Source organism: Callionymus lyra, chromosome 3, assembly GCF_982586985.1.
Source record: "Callionymus lyra chromosome 3, fCalLyr1.hap1.1, whole genome shotgun sequence".
Taxonomy (NCBI): Eukaryota; Metazoa; Chordata; class Actinopteri; order Syngnathiformes; family Callionymidae; genus Callionymus; species Callionymus lyra.
Window position 1 is genome coordinate 24,515,123 of NC_141820.1, and position 22,011 is coordinate 24,537,133.

General features: G+C 43.9%; 5 protein-coding genes across 5 annotated transcripts; 1 reads left to right on the forward strand and 4 right to left on the reverse strand.

The window, feature by feature from the left end:
• Window positions 1–67: 67 nt before the first annotated feature.
• On the reverse strand, window positions 68–5,172 carry lrp12 (low density lipoprotein receptor-related protein 12). The gene is made up of 10 exons (XM_087787227.1): window positions 4,550–5,172; window positions 4,411–4,440; window positions 4,056–4,194; window positions 3,777–3,979; window positions 3,450–3,703; window positions 3,004–3,378; window positions 1,988–2,254; window positions 1,706–1,908; window positions 1,512–1,644; window positions 68–1,051 (listed from the first exon to the last, which is right to left on the reverse strand). The coding sequence occupies exons 1-10, from the start codon at window positions 4,611–4,613 to the stop codon at window positions 347–349; spliced, it is 2,373 nt and encodes a 790-aa protein (XP_087643353.1). The 5' UTR covers window positions 4,614–5,172; the 3' UTR covers window positions 68–346.
• Window positions 5,173–5,815: 643 nt separating this feature from the next.
• Window positions 5,816–10,156, reverse strand: bop1 (BOP1 ribosomal biogenesis factor). The gene is made up of 15 exons (XM_087787228.1): window positions 9,996–10,156; window positions 9,411–9,605; window positions 9,190–9,344; window positions 9,005–9,122; window positions 8,692–8,793; window positions 8,410–8,619; window positions 7,968–8,129; window positions 7,810–7,890; window positions 7,546–7,615; window positions 7,335–7,467; window positions 7,032–7,215; window positions 6,682–6,973; window positions 6,514–6,598; window positions 6,336–6,443; window positions 5,816–6,140 (listed from the first exon to the last, which is right to left on the reverse strand). Exons 1-15 carry the CDS (start codon window positions 10,113–10,115, stop codon window positions 5,987–5,989), a joined length of 2,169 nt encoding a protein of 722 aa, XP_087643354.1. The 5' UTR covers window positions 10,116–10,156; the 3' UTR covers window positions 5,816–5,986.
• A 32-nt stretch (window positions 10,157–10,188) lies between these two features.
• Window positions 10,189–13,033, forward strand: hsf1 (heat shock transcription factor 1). The gene is made up of 12 exons (XM_087787229.1): window positions 10,189–10,475; window positions 10,711–10,819; window positions 10,902–11,038; window positions 11,123–11,241; window positions 11,314–11,389; window positions 11,461–11,522; window positions 11,678–11,756; window positions 11,832–12,211; window positions 12,293–12,398; window positions 12,462–12,512; window positions 12,588–12,630; window positions 12,690–13,033. Exons 1-12 carry the CDS (start codon window positions 10,326–10,328, stop codon window positions 12,860–12,862), a joined length of 1,485 nt encoding a protein of 494 aa, XP_087643355.1. The 5' UTR covers window positions 10,189–10,325; the 3' UTR covers window positions 12,863–13,033.
• A 669-nt stretch (window positions 13,034–13,702) lies between these two features.
• LOC148083977 (uncharacterized) lies at window positions 13,703–16,631 on the reverse strand. The gene is made up of 10 exons (XM_087785852.1): window positions 16,616–16,631; window positions 15,970–16,112; window positions 15,369–15,401; window positions 15,219–15,278; window positions 14,705–15,160; window positions 14,282–14,641; window positions 14,172–14,207; window positions 14,076–14,111; window positions 13,903–13,947; window positions 13,703–13,836 (listed from the first exon to the last, which is right to left on the reverse strand). The coding sequence occupies exons 1-10, from the start codon at window positions 16,624–16,626 to the stop codon at window positions 13,802–13,804; spliced, it is 1,215 nt and encodes a 404-aa protein (XP_087641978.1). The 5' UTR covers window positions 16,627–16,631; the 3' UTR covers window positions 13,703–13,801.
• Window positions 16,632–18,120: 1,489 nt separating this feature from the next.
• LOC148083978 (uncharacterized) lies at window positions 18,121–20,564 on the reverse strand. Its single transcript, XM_087787232.1, has 7 exons — window positions 20,517–20,564; window positions 20,160–20,218; window positions 20,009–20,047; window positions 19,000–19,599; window positions 18,516–18,749; window positions 18,390–18,434; window positions 18,121–18,291 (listed from the first exon to the last, which is right to left on the reverse strand). Exons 1-7 carry the CDS (start codon window positions 20,525–20,527, stop codon window positions 18,278–18,280), a joined length of 1,002 nt encoding a protein of 333 aa, XP_087643358.1. The 5' UTR covers window positions 20,528–20,564; the 3' UTR covers window positions 18,121–18,277.
• Window positions 20,565–22,011: the final 1,447 nt, after the last annotated feature.

Below are 22,011 nucleotides of genomic sequence, written 5' to 3' on the forward strand. Positions count from 1 at the left end.
TGATTTTGAGAAGAACAACCTAATTAAACTACAAATGTTTGCTAGTTAGCAACAAGTACAAGCCATATTGGTCTCCATGACAGCCATTTTATTGAAATGTGACATTGTCATGCAACACAACAACAAAGAAAAACAATAAATAAACACAAGTACACGTACCAAAACTGACAAGTCCACAGAGCTAGCTGTAGCTAGCGGTTAGCTTGAAAGCTTTCATTTTTGTAGGAAAAGTTACAGATATAAGAGTCACATCGGGAACAAACACTTGCTAGCAGCACGTTCGACCTTGACACATTTTCATTGAATTGCAAGCATCAGTCATCTATCTTTGGAATGCTGCCTGCAGTTAGCAGGCTAGCAATTGCTCATCGTCCTCCATCTTGGGACCAGAAGCTCGGCAAGACTCGGGGATGAGGGCAGTGTGCACGATCCCACAGTGTTCACAAGGACCACCACAGCGACCACCGTCATCGCGGTGACGAGCGACGTGACCTGTGGGGTTTGGTGGACGAGGCTCCAGGACGGGTGACGGGGCTGAGTCAGGAATCAACAGTTCCACGTCATCCAGGTCCTCCAGAGGCTGAAGGCGGGGCCAGGGCTGGTTCTGATCTGGAGTAGTGCGCGTCCACGGACGGGCCAAGCGCTGCAGGTTTTGGACCAGACGCTGCAGAGAGGATGTAGACTGAACCTGAGGATCCACTGTTGTGACATCAGAAGGGGGAGGAATTTGCTGCACGACTTGACTCCTGGCTGAGACTGCGTCGGGCTCAGGGATTGGCATCGTTTTCGAGGGAAGACCACCTACAGCTCCCCCACGTTCCCGCAAAAGCTCGGCTTCTGAATCGGTGTCGTCTGGGCTCGGAGGTGCGGAGCCACTGCTGTTATCCAGGTCCGCCGATACCAGTGCCAGTGGGGTGGGTCGGCGGGACCGGGAGAAGAGGCGAGGCCAAAGGGTGTGACTGCTGCCCCTGCGACCAGAGGACGGCAGACGGAGTGACGTGAACCCGAGCTGAGAGCGGACAGCCAGGCGGAGATTCTCCAGCACAGATGCCTGCGGACCATTGATACGTTAGCCATTTTAGGGACATTAAAATGATATTGGAATTAATAAAAAACATTTTAAAATACATGCCGGAGATAAACTTAATTAATAAAGTAACAGGAGGAATATAGATCTTAATTCACAACATTAAGAAACAACTAAACAGAATGGCAATTCGAAATATACAATAAAGACTCACCTTAAATCAGAGGTGTCAAACTCAATCATTAAAAGGACTGAAATCATTTATCATTCCAAGTTGTGGACCAAACAAACGGTATATATGATTTTTATATTGTCTTTCTTTCTTTTTTAATGGAGCTTAATGTATCTTATTTATCTGTGTGTGTGTTGTCCTTCCAAAACAAATTGCATTTTGTCTATATAAAATGAGTTGGCTGGCCAGATTTGGGCCAGGGTCACAAGTTAGGTCACACAACTCTACTGAATAATTGTCACGTGCACATACCTGGCTGCCTGTGCACACAGGAAAATCCTCAACAGGAGGGATCAGGCCTTGGGCAATCAGCTGACCATAGGAAGGTGGTGCTTCCCTCCTTAGTAGCTCCGCCTCCACTCTAGACAACTGGGTCTCGAACGACCTTCAACGAGGGGTAACCAGTCAGATTCTGAAGCAGCATTTATATTGTTTATGGGACTCACCTGCGCTCGAAGAGTCGCAGCGAATAGAGCTTACAGGTGCAGCCGAGTGCTACGACCAGCAGGAGGCCGCAGACCAGACTCCCAATCACTGCTGCTGTGACTACACGGGTGGGTACCAGCACTGGACAGTGCTCTTCGTCGCTGCCGTCGCCACAGTCGTCCTGTGCGTCACACACCCAGGACTCGAATACGCAGCGATTGTTCTGTGGGACACAAACAATTTGAGCTCAAAAAATCACTTGAATCCTCCAGTCTCTCAGTCAACAGGGGTCGTTTGTTCACCTTGCAGTGGAAGTTCCCTGGCTGGCAAAAGAAGCAGTTCTTCTCGTCCGATCCGTTGGGGCATCGATTTTGATAGTTGCATCGGTCTGATCGTGGGTAGCAGGCGCCACTCCGGGAGCATGGGTACTCATCTGGCTGGCAGGTGGAGCAGTTGACTTCATCCCGTCCGTTGGCGCAGTGCCAGAAGCCATCACAGCGCTGTTGCTCGGTGTAGCACCCCCAACTGCCCCCACATGGAACCTCCCAGGGCAGACAGAACCCGTCCACCTGAAACGCGGACCAAATATGTCATTCCAATTGTATATCCAAAATGTACATTTACGATGAGATAGTTAAGTAATGCACTTGAACACAAACATATTTTATACTGAGGAGAGCAGGAAAAATAATTACAAAATATCGATATACTTAAACATGAATATTTGACAGCACTGTATCATTTTCTTTAAATCCCATGTTTAGGCTTTCAAATCATAGTAATTAGTTTAGCTGATTGACCGTTAAAATGCAAATTTTCACATTGTTTGTTTATTGTGTGTTGTTATTAAACTTTCGTCAGCCAGATGGCAGCAGTCATTATGTACTCCGAGGCTTAAGGAACAATGAAATCCGACTAGATCCTGGCAGTGACGAAGGACGAGAGGATACAGTCGACTCCAGCAGCTTATAAAGCTGATGTTTGGACATATTTTGGTTTCAAAACGGATAAAAGCAGTTAGGATACAGTCTGTAAATTCTGTAAAGCCACAGTCAAGTACTTGGACTATACTACAAATGTATCCTTGTTCCACAATATAGAAATATGCCAGATTCTTGCAAATACACAGCCCTAATAATCAGGCTAATGAAATAAAAACAAAAAAGCCAGGAAGACTTCTGTTTTTCACTTATATATTATTCGACCAGTCGGGGGCTTCAAAATCTAAATATAGATAGATACTGTAGATAAAATATCTTCCACAGTGCTACGTTAAGCCCAAACCATTCATTTGTCAGGTGGTTTGAAGCTCACTGACCTGATATGTTGCGTTGAAGCCTCTGGCTGCATTGATCTTGTCTGCATAGAAGTGGATCCGCAATCGTCCAGAGGATGAAACCACTTGAACAGGAGTAGTTCGTGAATCAAAGGCAGTGAGAACACGCAGCAAGCGACGCGGGTTCTCCTCAAGACCGTCGTACACTTTCACATAGTCTCCAGCGCCAGTTCCATCCAGCTTAAAGTCGGTAAAGCGCAGCAAGACTCTACGGCGGTCGCCTGTATCTATCTGCCAGGTGCAGTCGCTGCCTGGTGGGTACAAATCCGGGTAGTTCGGAGACGCGAAGGATCCGAAGAAGTTCTTGAGGCGTTCACCACAGGCAGGGACGTCACAGTCAATCTCATCACCAAGGTCCTGCAAAGACATAAGAGGTTCAGTGTGTTGATAAACAGCACTTGAAAAGTAACCGAGGATATCGTTCTCACCTGACAATCTATGGCGCCATCGCAGCGCAGGCTTTGTGGCAGGCAGGTGTATACGCGGGTGTACCGGGAAAGACAAGGGAACTGGTTTCTTCCACACGGCTGAAAAGAAAGCTGAGGTGCATTGTTGCCACACTCTGTCTCATCAGAATCGTCGCCGCACTCGTCCATTTTGTTACAGCGCCACCATGCTGGAATACACTTTCCATTAGCACAGTGGAACTGGTCGCCCTCGCAGACAGACGCCTCAACCGGACCTGTTGTGAGCAATCAACGTCAGTTACTACCTCTTATTACTATCGGAAGCAAGTTGGATTCCCTGGTGCTTACCGGTGATGTAAGAAAGACGGAACCCCTTCCCGGTCAGAGCATTATCAGAGTGAAACCGTATCCACACCAGGTTTTGCGACGATGTAAATGGCAATGGCAGGGACAGGCCACATAAACGGACGCCTACAGAGTCCTGGTCACTCCCTATGGACAGGAAGTCGGCGGAACAGTGGTGGGAACGTTGCAAGTCGAAGTCCTGGAAGCTGTAACGTGAGGGGTAAAGCCGTTAGATTGGAGTTAGGAAAAAAACAGACACGTCATGGAGTCTAGAGTTTTTACCTGATGGTGACAGTGTCGCCAGGGAGACCGCGTATGTTCCAACTGCAGTTCAGGTGTGGAGAATAGTGGAGCGGCCAGCCGGGACTGGTGATGACACCACTGGGTGACGGCAACAGCTCTGCCCCACCTTCACCACAAGCTATGTCACAATAACATGATATGAGCATCAATCCTTCTCTGGCTATATCACAGACATCAGAGCATTATAAATAATTGATTATATGTAATCCTGTTGTGCTCTGTAAACTATAAAATGGGACGTAAAGTAAACGGGGGGGTTTGGTCATGACGTCATCAGAGAGATGTAAAGGAATGTATAGAAACAAAGTATGTTGGTTCCAGCTCTGGTACTCACCGTTAGGGACCGCGGACACGCAAAAGCATCCTGGGCACAGACAAGAAATACACATTGAAGCAGCAACCCAGCGGATTATGTTGCAATTCAACACACGGTATCTTATAATATATTTATTGGATAATCGTAAAGCACGAACCTGCGAGGACGAATATGATTCGACAGCCCAGCGAGACACTCAGAAACGCCGGACAGGGAGTCATTGTTCCCGAGGAGGACGCTCAGGACACTCCGCTGTAGCCAGGCTAGCTGCTAACGAAGCTAACAAAGAAAGCCTACAAAGAACCCGGACAATACCGGGACTTGGATCCACGGGGAATCCTGGTCTTAGCAACTATAACCGGGCCACATCCTAACAGCGTCGTACACTTTCTTTTTAATCCCGTCCGTGCGAGGACATGTCGAGCGGACTTGCTAAGCAGCTGTTAGCAGGTTAGCTGTTAGCCACCGAACAACAACAGATGCTGAGACAAACTCCGCCCAGCCCACGTGACGTCACTGGACACTCAGCTGCTTCCACATAAACATTCACGAAGAATTATCCACAACAGCGGGTCGATCATGTATAATATCTAAAATGTACTCAAACGAAATAAGGAAACGCAGTAATTATAGACATACAAAACGTTTTGCAATCAAAATTGTTAGATAACATAAAAAAAACAAAACATATTGGTCTAGAACAGTGAATGTAAGGCAAAATCTTTTGACCTCTGACATGAAAAGGGTGGAAATGCTACTTTGCTGCATTTGCCTACAAAGATCCACTGACCGCTTAAAGAGAAATAAAGATTAAACGCCAGCAGGGCTAAAAGCATGATCTCATGAGTGAGTTTATTCGTACATTAACACCATAAAACCCGCCATAAAGTGGTTACTAAAGTAAAGTTGTTCCACATAGAACTTATTATGCAACTGTCTGTACTCTAATGGTACCTCATCCATGTATTGTATACCGCTTTTACTTCACAAGTCTGCATCTTGGGATTGAGATGTCTTGAGACAGGTTGTGATCTCCAAACTTAACCCAAAACTAGTGTCAAAATGGATAACCAGCCATTTCTTTTAAATAGAACTTTTGAAAAAACGTAGTTAGACATCATTATTCCTTCTTTGTCTACCGCTTTATCCCGGGGTTGGGGTTACGGGGAGACTGGAACCTATCCCAGTATCATAGGGCGAGAGGCAGGGATACCAGTCTGTCACAGGACACGCACAGACAGACAACCATTCATACCCGCTCCCATACTTATGGACAATTGCCCCAAAGTTCTCTATCAACCTCTGTGTGTTTTTGGACTGTGGGAGGACATCATTATGCATTTGCAAATTCATTTCTGTTTCAAGGACACGGTAAATGCTTTGGCTATTGGAATTCTTGAACCAAAATCTCACAAACTCAAAATATCCCATAACATTTATTTGGTTAACATAATTTTGTCAAAAGCAAGAAAATATATCAATGTTGATGATTCAGAGTCACAAAGAAAGCACCTTGGCACACTCTGGGAGACGTTAACACTTTAAAAGAAACATTTTATTGACAGCGAGTCTGCCAAAAGGAAGGGTGCGGGTGCTAGGTGTAGAGACGAATGGTGGCATCAGCGCCAGAGGAGAAGAGCCACGGCTGCGTGGGATGAAAGGTCACGTCCATCACACCCAGTTGCTCTGTTGTCACGTGACCTCGCAGAACTTTGACAGGAACAATAAGCGGATTCTGGAGGAGGTCACTGTTGGATGAGAAGTTCACAATTACACTAACGTAATCATTTGTCAAAAATCAATTATTTACACTTTTAAAATGTAACATTTTCCATTCTTAAACTTTTTGTAATTAATTTCTGTAAAATTAAATCCCCCAAATGTAGTCTCTCCAAAGTGGACTATCACAGAAGGTGCACATTAGTGGAAGAGCTAGTACTCACTTGTAAACGGTTCCATGACACACAATAACGGTTCCGTCATCACTTGCAGAAGCAAAAAGTGGGTATTGTCTGTGATAGGCCACGCCCCTCACAGCCTTCTTGTGGTGCCTGAACACACAAGTAAACATTTAGCTCATCACAGAAAATATTATTGAATGAGAGCCATGATCACACTCACTTCAACATTCGGTATGGTGTGGTGGACAAATCCAGATCGAACCAACTCAGACGACAGTCATAGCTGCCACAGATCACGTGATCACCTAAGGGACAGTGATTGGGGTTTGCATGACTCAAGGTAACACTCGGAATAAGTTGATACCCTTAATAATTGACTCAAAGATACCTGTTGGATGGACTGCCAGGCTGGACACCCACTTGGCATTTGCCTGCAGCTTCTTTGTGCACTCTTGCTTGATAAGGTTGTAGATGCGGATGTTGCGCTGCGTGGCCACCAGCAGGTGGGGCCTTAACGGGTGGAACACCGCACACTGGACCATGCCATGATTCCGTCTAAAGGGGTTTTGACTTCGCTGCCGGCTCAGCTGGTGCAGGAAGACTTGCTGATGACTCGAACTATCCGGCACAACAGATGCAAAATAGTCCCCTTTTGGATGCCACGTCACCCTGGTAACAGCCTGGAACAACAAATGTTATTACTAATACCAGTCCTGTAGCATTGAAGTCTGTGCTCACTTTGGGGTGTTGAAGTTTCAGACGAATATTCTGCACCAGGTCGTCCCCCTCAGTCACCGTCCAGGCCACAGGTTGGACTTGCTCAGAAGGCTCGGCGTCATCAGACGCGGTTAGAAGACGTTCGGTGGCGGTACGAACTTGGCGGTCAGCGAGAGTTGGAAACAAAATAAGAACTTCGGAATCCCTATATTCGTGAGAGATAAACAGACAATGAGCTTTGTGTCAAAATGGTTAACTTGACATTTGTATTTTAGAATCCAGAAGTGATAGAAAAGAAGCAGTATTTAAAATAATAACACTTACACTGCTACAGCAAGTAATGACAGAGTCGGGTTAGGGTTCCAGGCGACACACTTCACGGTTCCACCAACTTTAACCACAAACATAGAGCGAGCAGTAGACACTTCCCAGAACCGTACTGTTCCGTCATCACTGCCTGGGAAAGAATAAGAAGGTTTAAGAAATAATTTGATGCAGGAGTCTTCAACCAAAGATCAACAAGGGAAAGGGTTACCTGAAGCAAGCCACTGGCCGGACGGGGACACACTGATGGAACGAACCATCCCAGTGTGACCCTTGTACACCTGCGCAGGTCAGCATGAGATGGAGAACAATTTTACAACCCGGAACAAAAGTCAGATGCGTTTAGGATTAAAAACAGTTTGACGCCACAGAGTAAAAGTTCCTACAAGCATCCTTAGAGAACTAATTAAAGAATTACCAAGAATGGAATGTGTAGTGGAAAGTTTTAGCTAAATTCTTAAGAGTGTGTGCGTACCAGTGACTGGGTGCTGGGAAATGGCTGCAGGTCTCTGGGCCGGGGCAGCTTGGGGATTAGATCTTCGGGGTCCACATTGACCTGCAGGGGCCACGGAAAGAATGTGAGTTTCCACCCTAATCTCCATGGATACTTTTCAGTCTGGTTTGACTCTTTACCCTCATCTTTCTTTGTCGAGGTGCCAGGTACAGGTCAAGGCAGCGCTCGAATCGCTCATGTATAAATCGTGCATACGCCGGGACTTGACGGAGGCTGGAGTACATCTTGGGCAGGAAGGGGATCTTCCTGTCCTCCGGGTCCTGCTGCTCCCACAGCAGACGCTGTAAATCAAGAATATTAATGTTGGCAATCATTGCAAGACATTTCCAAACAGTAAAGTTCAATCTTCACAGATTTTAGATCAACGTTAATAAGAACCCTATGGACATATTTCAAACTTTACTGAAAATATGAGCACATGGTTTTGGGCAACAAATTAATGTGAATAATTGTTATTTAGAATTTGCACAGAAAGGGAGAGTTTAAGATTTCAGTTTACTTAACATTTTTCTCATATTCAGATGTATCTTTGTGACTTTATTAATGTGCTCCCATATGTACCTCCTCTTCTGTCAGCAGGTACTCGGGTGGGGGGTTGTAGGACTCCATGTGACCTGGTAGGGCCATTCTAGGTGCAGGCAGGTGCATCTTGTGATTGGCCAAAATAGAGGAATCCTCATTTGCCCAGAGATCATAGTAGCGATCCTTGTCAGTATCCACTCTTCTAGGCTTGATCCAACCCATTTTAATGGCATGAACCAACTTGGAGACCTAAACAAAAAGAAAAAAGACAAACTTATTTTATAAGTGACACCTGGAAAGATGAAAATGAACATGGGTTACCTTTTCTTTTTCTATAAGTGAAGGAATGAAGCTTCGCTTGTCTTCTGGTCGGTTGGTGACTGGGTGGATCATCAGATCTCCGCTGAAGAACTCAATGGTGGGCTGTAAACAAGTCCAGAAACAAACGCATGAGCAGGAGAACAGAATCCCAACGATAGACAACTGGCTTTTCAGGTGAGTCAAACAAAAGCTACAATAATTAAAATATACAAATGAGTAAGACGGGGGGGTAGTGAAGATTAAACAGCAACTTATTTCACAAAAGTTAATTGGACTCTGGTTTAGTTCTCAATCTGCATCTTTTTAATAATACCTGATATTCATTGAAGTTGACATCTCCAAAATGTCCCCTCTGCAGTCGCTTCACCAGATCCACCTGCTCCTCTGAAAGCACTATGTCACTATCTGTGGTCTTATCATGGACAGTTTTCCTAAAAAAGACAAGACAACTTTGTTTAGAAAAGACACCACGGGAGAAAAAAAAAAGTTTTGACCCACCAGTAGTCTGGGTTCTCCATCTTCTCAAGGAACTGGTCCAACTCATCCTTATTTCTAATGGGCTTGAGGATACGTTTGCCATCCAAGTCATACCCAATGTGGGGGTAGTCTTTGTACCACTCCATAGGAATGTTTCCAACCGTGTTTCTTATGTCCTGGAGAAAGATGTGAGCGTTATCACATATTCCAAGAACACAACGTGTGCGTCACAAACTCCTTACCTCTTCATCTGAGGAGTCCTGCTGGTATTCATCTGGGAGGACAGGCTTGGTACCTTCAACCTCAGACTCTTTATCATCATCATCATCATCATCTTTGTCGTCATCAGTAACGCTGTCACTCCCAGAGTCCTCCAGGCCAGAGAATACGCTTTCCTCGTCTTCATCATCTTCATCATCACCATCGCTGCCCAAGTTCTAATAAGAAAAACATTGCGTTATCAACAGTGCCACGTGTGTGTCCAAAGTGTCGTTACTTATTTCATGGAAGTTATACTTGTGCATATGCACTTGTTGAGTGCAAGTATTGTATATTCTACTGTCTAACTAAAATATGTGCATAGGAGGTAAAAGATGGCAACCACTGGCACGCACACATCAATTCACCTCTACCACACAAAAAAAGACGAGGTTCAATAAACATTCTGCATTTTAATGAGAAGAAATGTGCAGACAGTCTGTCAGTCAAGTAAGCTTTTGAATAGGAAAAATAATCATCTTATTTTAACGGTATAGTCAAAATCTATTCTGTAAACAGTAAGCAAGTTAGCTAGTTCCGCGGCCATCGACGAGCGTGACTCGTCCTACCAGATTCTGGCACAGGTCCTTCTCCAGAATCGGTTCATGCTTCTCCTTTTCATCCGCTTTCCTCTTCTTCTTCTCCAAAACTTTCTTGTTGAGCGATCCGCTGCTCTCAACGTCCGCCATGGTTGTAGCACGTGTGGTCGCGGCGGTGACGTCAGCAGTGCGCCGCGACGTGACGCTCAAGCAACGTTCTGACGACGTGACGTAACTTCCGTAACCTCTTTGCGCAGTTACTTGTTGTTGATCCGGATCAGAGTAGAACCCCCCCAAAGTGATCTGGAGCAAACTCTCTTTTGTTTTTGTTTTTTTTTTGGCCCCAGAGAGTTGGTCTTGATGGAGGAAGTTGACGCCGGGAGTGTGGCCGGGGCCCTCGCACCCGGGCCCGCCGTCCTCAGCGGAGCTAACGCCGTCCCTGCGTTCCTCACCAAGCTCTGGACCCTGGTGGAGGACCCCGACACTGACCAGCTGATCCGCTGGAGTTTGGTAGTTAAATATAGTTTAGCTCGGTTCAGAATGCATTCCTGTGCTGTGATCAAGAGTCAATATCTTCAATCCGCGCGTTTTAAAACTGTTACTGACTTCAATATAGTGTTTGATAGTAAATCTATTTTGCCAGCGTGGTTCCGTTAAACTCATAAAACGGTTTAAACGGATCAGAAAACCGCCTCTCGCGATATGAATTTCACATTCTGTCATACTTTTTTGTTTATCCTCTCAGAGTGGTACCAGTTTTCATGTTCTGGACCAGGCCCGTTTCTCCAAAGAAGTCCTGCCAAAGTTCTTCAAACACAATAACATGGCGAGCTTTGTCAGGCAGCTGAACATGTGTGAGTAAAACCTTCTGGAGTACCCGGAGTAAAATCCTCCAGTACAAGCCACTGACTGTTCCTGTAACCCTCCCACCTTAAGACGGGTTCCGGAAGGTGGTCCACCTGGAGCAGGGTGGGCTCTTCAAACCAGAACGGGATGACACTGAGTTCCAACATCAGTTCTTCCAGCGTGGTCAACAGCACCTTTTAGAGCTGATCAAGCGAAAGGTCAACAATGTAGGCGTCTAAACTCTAAAGTCTGCGTGTGTTGAATTGGGAGTTTTAACCAACGTGTACGTTGCTTTGTCTCCATGGTAACAGCCTTTGCCAGCTAGGACGGACGACATGAAGATAGACGAAGTGTCTCGCATCTTAACAGACGTGCAGATGCTAAAGGGAAAACAGGAAACCATTGACTCCAAGATTGTTACAATGAAACAGTAAGACCAGACGTTACTTAAACCAGAACCAAAACCTTACCTGAACCGGTCTCTTCTTTCTCTCCGTGGCAGTGAGAATGAGGCTCTGTGGAGAGAAGTCGCCTCTCTGAGACAGAAACATTCGCAGCAGCAGAAACTGGTTAACAAGGTAGACGCAGCAGCACATTCATCGAAATGTACATCAACAGAGAGTTAAACCAAGTGTCTCATCTGGTTTAGCTGATCCAGTTCTTGGTGTCACTGGTACAGTCCAACCGAATTGTCGGAGTGAAGAGAAAACTGTGAGTAACACATCAGTTATAAGATGAAACATTTAGACATTTTGTGTTGTATTATTATGTCATTCCTTTATTCTGTACTGTCACCATAAGAAAATCCTATATTGTGTTTACACTGGCAATAAAAGTTTATGATTCTAAACATGGTTGTGCTTCAGCCCTTTGATGCTAAGTGACTCCAGCCACGCCCACTCTTTGCCCAAGTACAGCCGACCTTTTTCAGTGGACAACGTACAGGTACGCACCTGGTCCTGCTCACTGTAACCACCTGACATCTGCTGGTCTGGTTTATGCAGTTGAATTTTCTCCTAGGCTCTGCTCTTGGGCGACGGTGCTCTTACCTCTGGTCCAATCATTTCTGACATCACGGACGTGAGCTCACCCACTGCTGAAGAGGCAAACGAGGACGTCGGTCCATGTCCGAAGGTGGAGCCGGAGCCAGTGTTTGTGGACACGCCCCTCTCCCCTACTACTCTCATCAACTCCATTCTACTGGAAGAGGTCCCCATCGCCCAACATCCGGCCCAACCCTCGACTCTGAGTGACCACGCCTCCAACCCGAGCCCTTCCAGTTTGGCCAAACAAGATGAACCTTTGGTTCTGATGACCTCTCCTCAACCAGAGTCCAGCCGGGTACCAGACTGTCAAACCAACCCCGGCAAGAAGTGTCAGACTGTTGCCTGCATCGATAAGTAAGTTATGCTCCTACAAGCATGTTCATTATTCTTGTCCAGAGGCTAAATTAGGAAAATTGTGTGTACTTTCTACTCCAGGATTGAACTGTCGGACCATCTGAGTTCCATTGACAGCGGGCTGGATAACCTCCAGAACATCTTGAACAATCAGACGCTGTCATTCGACACGTCCCCCATCATGGATGTCAGTAGAGAAAATGTTGACCTATGAACGAACCATTGCCTTCACTAACCCTCTCTTGTTCAGTTCTTCAGCACCCTGGGATCCTCCGGAGACTTGAACTTTGATTTTGAAACGGTAGGCGAAGAGCGTTTTATATTTCTCATCTTATCTCATGCTTTTATTTCGGTAACACATCTTTTTCTTCTCCAGCTTCTTTCCGACACGTCCCCAAAGGAAAACGACAATCTGTCAGGTGAATGTTTCTTTCAGTGTAGATTCTTTTTCTGGAAACTTACCGATATTCTGTGATAGGTCAAGGGAGGCAGATAGTGCAGTACACACCTGCTGAACCAATCAGCTCCCTCGAGGGCGATGCTAACCTGCAGCTGGAACCAGAGCTGCTCTTCCCTGCAGGAGCGCCCTCTAATGACGAGGATGAGGATGCTTTGCTTCTTGGCTACAGCACCCTGGACTCTGTCCTCTGATGTCAGACTCAAAGGCAATAAGTTTTTTTTTTTGTTTTGTTTTTTATAACGCCTTTTAAAATGTTTGTGATTGACAGCAAAGCTGAGTCCACACTACTTTGTTCAAGATTATATTTTTTGTCGAAAATATTTATGAATTCTGTGGCAACGGTAAATTGATTAAAAAAAGCTTTTAGAAATGTGGCCGTGTCGTTACTCTACTCTCACACACATTTAACTAGAAATAAACAAATATACTAAAACGAATGCTATTATTGGATGGATTTGTTTGGCAAAATATTTCTGAACACATCCTCATCATCTCGTCAGAACCCTAGACGGTTTAGAATTGCATTTAATATGATTTAATTAAATATAATATACATATTTGACAAATATCAATAATTCGTATTTTTTGCACAACAATGTTGAAAATATCTTAATATATTAGGTAATCAATATTTTTGATACTATGATCCTAATGAGCTTGTTTAAAGCAGCTATAAACTCCTAAATAATTCCATTGAAATCTAGTGAACCCAACAATGAATCACTGAAGAATAAATGCTCATCATTAAAAGCAACCTAGACTCGTTGGGAATGTTCAACTTTATTTTTCATTCTGCACTCTAAAAGCATGACTATAGATGAAGATCAACTTGTTTTCAACAACCACACGATTAGAGAAGCTCTGTCAAATCTTTATTAGCTGCAGAAGAGACAGCGTCAGTATTCAACTCATGTTTAGATGTTGCTGGTACAGACACATGATTATGTACACAGGTTTGATGAAGTCATCCAGGTTTATTTTACAAATTCAAAAAATCGTCAACGTCACAGATAAAATGGTCTCACTGTCGGGTCTAGCACTAGTGAGAGGGATCCGACTCTCCTGCAGCTGATTGGTCGGTGCAGTCGAACCGGTATCGCAGAAATCGGACCTGTGGCTTGACGTGCAAGTCAGCAGGAATCCTCCAGTTCCACATTTTCTGCACCTGAAACGTTCCAGAGGGTCAAGGGACTAATCCGAGCTATAAACCTGACTCTGTGCCGGGACTCACCTTCAGGACCCGAACCAGATGGGTTGTACTGTTCAGTAACTGGACCTGCAGGGGACAAGCAAAACCAAAAGAACCAGAAGCAACAAGGGTTCAGAACCTGGACGTGTGTGTGTGGTGTCAGTCCACTAGAACTGTTAAAGCTCTTCAACTCTGTGAAGCGGGTCGTAACTTACCAGCTGTCCTGGTCGGATCCCACCCTGTTGTTGCACCTGTGACAACATTTGTGTTCAAATGAGTCCTAAACATCTACCCTTGGAGGCTGGTCTTACCGTTGTAGAGGCTGGTTCCGGTTGGATCCACAAATGCTAAGAAAGGAAGTTGAAAGTAAGTGTACAGCTGTCAGTCATAATCTATCATATTGGAAGAGGGCGTGGCTTACCGGCATCAGTGCCGATGGCGTTCGTGCCCACGGTGTGTGACGGGTCAGACGGGCCCGGGGTGATGCCATTGACGTCTCTGCGAACATCTGGAGTGGCATTCTGAGGATCTGGTTCTCTGCGCAGCTCAGGACTCATATGCTGCAAGTCTGGAGTAGCAAACTGGAGGTTGAGATCCGTGCTGAGGTCAGGTGTTACATTCTGGAGGTCCTGGTATAAGTGGAGGCCAGAAGTTATATTTTGGAGGTCTGAGGTAAAGTTCTGTAATTCTGCCAGATGGTGAGGGTCTGGCGTTATGTTGAGAGGCTCAGGGTTGGTGAGGAGGACCTGCTCGGTAACACTCTCCACCAACATCTGGTTCCCTGAAAGATCATTGAGCACATGTTAGAAACTAACTGGTGACAACTTTATCTGAACCGGTTTACCTGACTGACCGTGAGCTCCACCACCGTTCAGTAGTTTGACTCCATTCCCAGACATACCAGAAACAGGCCCTTCAAATTCTTCTTGACCTCCAGAACTTATAAAGCCTCCTGAGCTAGGACCTTGAGGACTTCCACTGCTTCCTGAACTATGACCTCCCAAAGCACCTGGTATTCCATGACCCACAGAAACTACAGCACTTCCAGAATCTCCAGAACTTGGTCCAGTTTCTACAGAACCTTGGTGGCCTGGGAGACTTCCAGCCGGAGCAGACCCAGAACTTCCTGATACCTGCTGCGCTCCAGAACCTGCACCTGGAGAACCTGAGTATCCTCCCTGACCTAAGGTGTCTGCAAAAAGAGAGGATCCTCCAGAATGACCAGAAGCAGAGGCAATGACTCTCCCACCAGTCTCAAGGCCAGGTCCTGCTCCCTGCGGCCCATTGGAGTCTAATTGGACTAAAGAACAGAACATAAGGCTCCTGGTTCAGGACTCTTGGGTTTGGGGCAGATTTACCTGAGACTCTTCCTGGAGGTACCACTGCAGCCATTGTGGTTTTTTGGACACCGTGGAGTCCTGTTTGGGAGGGAAGAAGTAGTCGGGTCAGTCTCAAGTGGGTTCTGAAGTCGGGAGCAGGATTAGGAATGGGGTTCTAATGGGTCTCACCCAAAATCCTATCCGCACTCTCTGACTCTTCATCTGAAAAAAAACATAGTTTAATTCCTAATTATGTAAATTTATCATGCTGGACGGTGACTTTAATCTGCATGACAACTGCTATTAAATCGCCAGCAGTAGGGCCATTTTCTTGGGCCCCCGATGGATGGTTTAGATGTAGGCTAGGAGGTCCTGAAATAGCAAAGTGTAAGAACATCCTTTTTTACTTCGTACTCATGTCTGATTTGCTAAGATGGGACTTTGATTAAGAAGTTTTATTATTTCAGTCTGGTTTGAGGATGCAAAGGCATTCAAAAGAATGAAATCGGTTTCCTAGGGAATGGAAGTGTGTCTCCTTTCAGAGGAGAGCTGAAAGAGAGGGTCACCTTCTCCCCATCCTTTGACCAGATGGATTGATTTGTATTTGTCTTAGAGGCCCTTATTAAGTATAGGTTAAAGATGAACTAAATGCTAATTTGGGTTATCATTAGGTAATATAATTTGGTCATTTAAAAGATGAATACATTTAATAAACAGATCGGATTAATGTTTGTGTATTATTTGGATTCCCATATAAAACAAGCCCTCATAAACACGGGGGGCGTCGTACCCTCCTCTTCCTCCGAGAGCTGCCCCTCCTCCTCCACGGGCTCGGCCTCCTCGGTGGTCTCCGCCTCCTCGTGCTCTGCATCCATGGGAGCTGCATGAGCTGCCGTTACCATGGCAACCAGGACCGACGCCATCAGTAGCTTCCTGCTCATCAAAACATCTTCTGTCAAGGTGTGGGTAGCTGTGCAAATATTACCTGAACTGTTAAACGTGGAGTAGGGATTTGAGTATGATTTTCAGAGAAACGGTTGTTTTGCATATTGAGCATTAATACAGCAGGTGTGATGAAAATCATCATCATAATAAAACATTTATGTTATCCACAAACAACATGATTCTTTCATAAACGCACACTTAAAAAATAATAGATTAACTGCATTTAATTTATGACGCTGGAAAGTCAAAACCACTGATACTAATACATTCATACATTTGAGTTAAAACAGCACATCCTGACATTATTATTACAGCATTATTAGCTAGTAATTATCAACAGCAATTGTTAAAGCACACGATAGAAGTACAGAAAAGGTAGAAAAGTATGTGTTGTAATAATACTATGTTGCCCTCAGAAGTGAAGAAAAAGATCAAGAACATTAATACAAATAATAGTTTTTTTTTCTCTGGTAGTATTGAAAAGTACTCACTGTGGTAACATGCTTCTTGTTGAACTGTTGAACTGAAGACTTTCTCCTAACTCAGAGTTTTTATATTTGTCTGAGAGGAGGAGGAGGAGCCAGCAGGAGGTGCTGCTGCGAGGAGTATCAATGGTAGCAGAAGTATTGGTATCAATATAATATTACTATAATTTTGCCAACTGGTATTACTTCATTTATGGCTATTGCGACATGATCTTGTCCAATAAATGTGTCTTTAATTGTCATTAGTTCCAAAACAACTTTGAGTGTAAGTATTATAGGTGATAATAACAGGACTTCTAGTACAGATGTAAGATGCATCAATGACATCTGTTATGCAGTTATAACTTATGGCAACACCTGCATTGACTTCAAGAGTTTAAAAGGAAGAAGCTTTAGCGAAGGTAGCATGAAAGCGGATGTCACAGCAGTAGAACTAGTTTTCTTATAAGTAGCAGTATTATTTGTGGTAATCCTGCTCTCCAAAGTTTCAGATTCTTGTTCTAAGTCAGCGGGCAGAGACAGTGTCACTTTGTGCTGGGGATAGATTCCCAGAAACTCAAGATGATCGTCAACGACGCCAACATTCCTCGGACCCAAGATCCGGATCCTACAGAACCTAATTTTCCCGATGGCCTGGTAAATACTGTCGCTTCTATCAATGTAGTTGAATGGTTCTCCTCATTGAGAGAAAATGTACTTTCACTTCTTTAAACGGTGACCGGGCATTGTGGAAGTGGTTCTGCTTCGACCAAAGAAACTCAAATTGTTGCATCACAAGATTTTGGCCGCATCTTTCCTCAAAAGTGGTTTCCCCTGAGAAGTAAAGCACCAAAGATAAAGGCCCTGAAAAGGGTTTAGTCAGAAATAATATTTGGATCCAAACCCTCAACATTCCTTGCTAAAGTTATCAGTGCTACAAACTTAACAAACAGGAACTACTACACACGAGTAAAGCCATACATATACGTTTTTAATTAATGTCTTTTTTTTCTTAAAAAATGGCTCCTGAAGGAAAGCGGATCAGGTTCTGGGAGCAGGTCCAGGAAAGAGATTACCCCTGACTGGGTTAAAGAACCAACTGTTTCAACTGAGCAACAAAATCCTGCATACAAGCCTTTTAAGTAACCGAACTCCAGCTCCCCCTAGCTCCTCACTTCCTGGGTGCCCATGGTAACAGTCAATATGCCTATTGTTGCTGTTGGAAACTTTGGGTTCCGACTGGGTCGGATCACGTATCAGCACTTAATGCATGGGTACAGGGCCTCTTTGCTGATGTTTGACTCTTGATGTTATGGCAAGTCCATGAACTGGCTCATCAAACGTTTCCCCCGAAGACCTTCAAGCAAACCTTTATTTTAATGCGATGATTTGTTTCATGTGTGTTTGAGTATCATCGTCGATCTTGTCGAGGCTTATGAGCGCCACACCACTTCATTGTGTAGTTTACAAATGAATTATTTTCTTCTCCTTCTCAATTGTCTTTGTTTTTTTATTCACACAAAAAAGACATGTTTCTTCTCAGAATTCAAACTTTATTAACATCATTCATTATTTGCACATTAGATAGCAAGCAGACTTTGGGCAGGCCAGGAAGAAACCAACAATTTCAACCAATCACAGACAAGCCAGGACAGCAGGCAAAGGGGCGGGGCTTACAGCAGGCAGCCTTCAATTAGTATTGACTGGATGGAGGAAGCAAAAATGGAGAGGGCGTCACATGGATGGCATCACATTGAAGGCATGGTCACATTGAAGGCATGGTCACATTATTGGCGCTTACCATCATGGTCAGTGTCGACCTGCTCAGCCTGCACCACGGGTAGCCCTAAAAAAAACGAATGATGACGAAAAATGAAACTTTGCTTGTGGCTTTTTAGAAATGGACGACATCGAAGAAGAATCTTACCATCCACTTGGTCCGTCTGGTCTGCAGACTGGCCCCCGCCGGCGGGAATCTCTTCAGGATTGGTGGCGTCACTGGTGTTCTCGTCGGTGTCTGTCCCTGTTGGGTCTGTTTCTGTCCCGGATTCGTCGACGGCGTGCTCTTCGCCCACGGAGTTGGCCTCTTCTGCAACCTCCTCGTTCGAGGGCGGGTCGGTCAATGTTACGACGTCCTCGTCCTCCTCTGTGGATTCTATTTCTGAAAGGACAACCATGTCAGTGCGTGTCCTTAAAGGACTGCTTATTCAGCTGATTTGACCAATTTAGATTTATTCAAATTTTCCCTTCGTCTTTTTGCATCACAAGACTAAATGCAAAAACATGTTTATATGTTGTGTCTTTCTTCTTATAAAGATTCGTGAAATCAGGTAAACATTTTTGTCAAGTGAGTAACTAGTCCCCAGACAGAACCTGACCCCACACAAATACTGTGTTTAAGCCCGACTCACCTTCTGTGAGCTCCTCTTGGTGCTCCATTTCCTCACGGCTTTCCACCGAAACGTCCTCTTCAATCTCTGCGTCTTCTTGGTCGGAACTGTTAGGTTTTGAGGACTCCTGAGACTCTTCAGTCTCCTGATGGGATGACGACGCTTCTGAAGAAGCCTCATGTGAAGTCGTATCCAACTCATTCTCGGCTTTTCCATCGGAAATATCTGTAGACTCTGCTGATGCTGCGGATTCGTCGGAGGCTTTATCAGTCGCCTGGTTTGGTTCTGCAGAACGATCTGCAATGTCTTCGTCAACCACGACTGCGGAATCTTCTTGTGTTTCCGGGGAGTCGTTATCGTGAGACACTTTTGATACCTCTTCGGAGGCCTCGGCTACAGAATCGTTCTGATCCTCAGAGGACGTTTCAACGACGACATCTTCCACTTCTTCAGAGGAGTGTTCATCTGCAGACTCTTCCTTTTCTTCTGGAGAGTTCTCTTCAGTCTTCTCCAGTGTCGTTTCTTGGGAGTCCACATCTGGAGTATCAGGGTCTGAAGGCGCTGTATCAGTATCTGTTGATGAGGTTCCTTCAACTGGATTATCTAGTGGCGAAGTCAAATCTGAATTTGAAAAGATAAACGAGATGAGAAAAGGGAAGAATCATCAATGGACACGTAAAAAATTAGTAAGACTAGTCGTTTTTGTCTGTTAAAATATCAGAAACGTGTTCACTTTGTTTAACCCATTTCACCTCCTTTTATATTTAGCAAATAAAGGTGAAGTTAAATTTTAAAAATGTTTCTTTCCTAATGTATTTCTCTAAACTACTACTTGCGTGTTTGTGTATCTAGGCGTGTACGTATCCTTGTGTATAAAATGTGTTCATGAATTTATAGTAATTAGATTGACACACAACAAAAGTTATGTATATATTTATAGTTGGTATCGATGTGTAAAAACAAACGTGGTTTATGTTGAAATAAATTAAAAACAACATTGATATTGGAATTGAAGACGTGGTTCTTCTACCTCGTTCATCTTGTTGCTGCGATGCCTCATGATGCGCATCTGTATCAAAAAGAGAGAGGATAGTCAGGACTAATGCGATGCAAATGGGGATTGTTGGCAGGTGACTCGAGAAGGGGAGGAGCCCTGACCACTAATTTAAGTTAGGACTCACCATTGAAAGGCGCCGCCAAAGATCCAGCGAAGACAACCACTAACAACACAAGGACACACCTGCACACAGTGTTTATTGAAACAATGGGGAGAAATGTAGCGAGTCAGGAAATGAATGAGTGAATAACCAGAGACATGGAGGAAGAAGAAAATTATATCTCGTAAATGAAGTACATAAAGATCTTTGTTCAGTTTTTTTCCGAGGTAATTTGAGAAGGAAACAAAACAAAGTAGAAACTTATTGTGAAATCGTCCTGTATTTTTAATTATTCTAGATCTTGTTTTAGCTCAGAACTTTTTCAGAAAAGAACACCATTAAAAAAAATTAAATATGTCCTGAAATAGAAATCGAACAAACCTTGTCAACATGGTGAAGGAGGTGAGGATCTGGGAGGTGAGGCTGACAGCGAGGGTTCCACAGAGCGTTCTACCTGACCAGGTGCACACACACACTCTTATACCCATCTGACCCCGGCCCCTCCCGCACCGCCGCCACCCAAGCGCCGCCCACGGGTCTTATTTACATGGGCTATTTTGTCATTAGAGTCTCTTCAACTCTAATTGAGTACAATTAGAAATAATGGCTCCAGTAAATGAATGCAATTACATTTTACATTTCAATTTATTTTTTTACAAGAACAAAAATGTATTACACTTTCAAAATGGACTCAACTCCGACAGTGAAATTTGCAGATAAGAGTTGGCTGTTTAGCAAAGAGAAAAAAAACACGGGACGACCATTTGCATAAAGAGCAAGTAGATTTAAAGATAGCTAAATAAATACAACTCTAACACTCTTCTTTAAACCTTCATATAAGGTCTTCGACTACTGACCTTATTGAATTTGAATAACAATCAAAATGTAATGGTGTCAAAATATCGCATTTATTACAATTACTGATTACAGTTAACAATTGTCACATCCTGAAGTAAACGTTGTTTGATCATGAACACTTGTCTGTGAATTTGTCTTTCATTTTATTGTTTTATTTTCTCATTTATCAATCCAGTTTGATATGCCACAATAACAAAGTTTGGAGCTTTTCTAAACAATAGCTTAATTGATTTAGATCAATTTATGGCAGATTTTGGCAGATACTAGTTAATTAACCTTTCATGTTTAAACTCAGCACTAGTAAAAGGTTCTTATTTTGACATTTTCATCCATAATTTTTAATCTGTTTCTTTCTTATTTGTGTATCAACTTAAACATTGTTTAATCCCTCAAAACATCTATTTACAGATATGCTTGTTTGATGTTTGTAGCTTATTGTTTTTAGTGGTAGCATATACTGTACATTTATATACATTTAGTCTTTTTACCACAGAAAGCTAAATTTTCTTGAGAGTGAGTAGGAATGCGGCATAAACGCACGTGTGCTCTTGAGATTCATACAGTCCTTTGTTTAAGTCAGCTGATTTAAAAATGGACGCTCATTTAGAGGTTAGCAAAACCATTTGCAAAAAAAACGATAATTTTAATAAAGTTAGTTGACACGTTAGGAAACCACAAGTGGAGATAGATATTGAATTATATAACTATGTATTTAAAAAGAAACCTCCTGGAAAAAAGAAACAGGTGGACTCGACACTAAAATGCAGCATGGAGAAAGTCCACGGCTGGGCTAGGCAAGCATCTCTCCTAGACGTTGACAAATCACATTCAAAAAGCTAAAGTTGTTTTGCTTAAATTCAAATGTGCATGTGTTGTTTTTGAAGGCACAACATGGATTGGACTCTTTTGCAGCTTCACAGCAGCTCAAGTCTTTTTTCGCACTTTCTTCTTATTGCACTTTGTTCTTGTTTATCTATCGTCTGTGTTGCTGTGTGCTGGAGAAACAATTTCCCCAAAG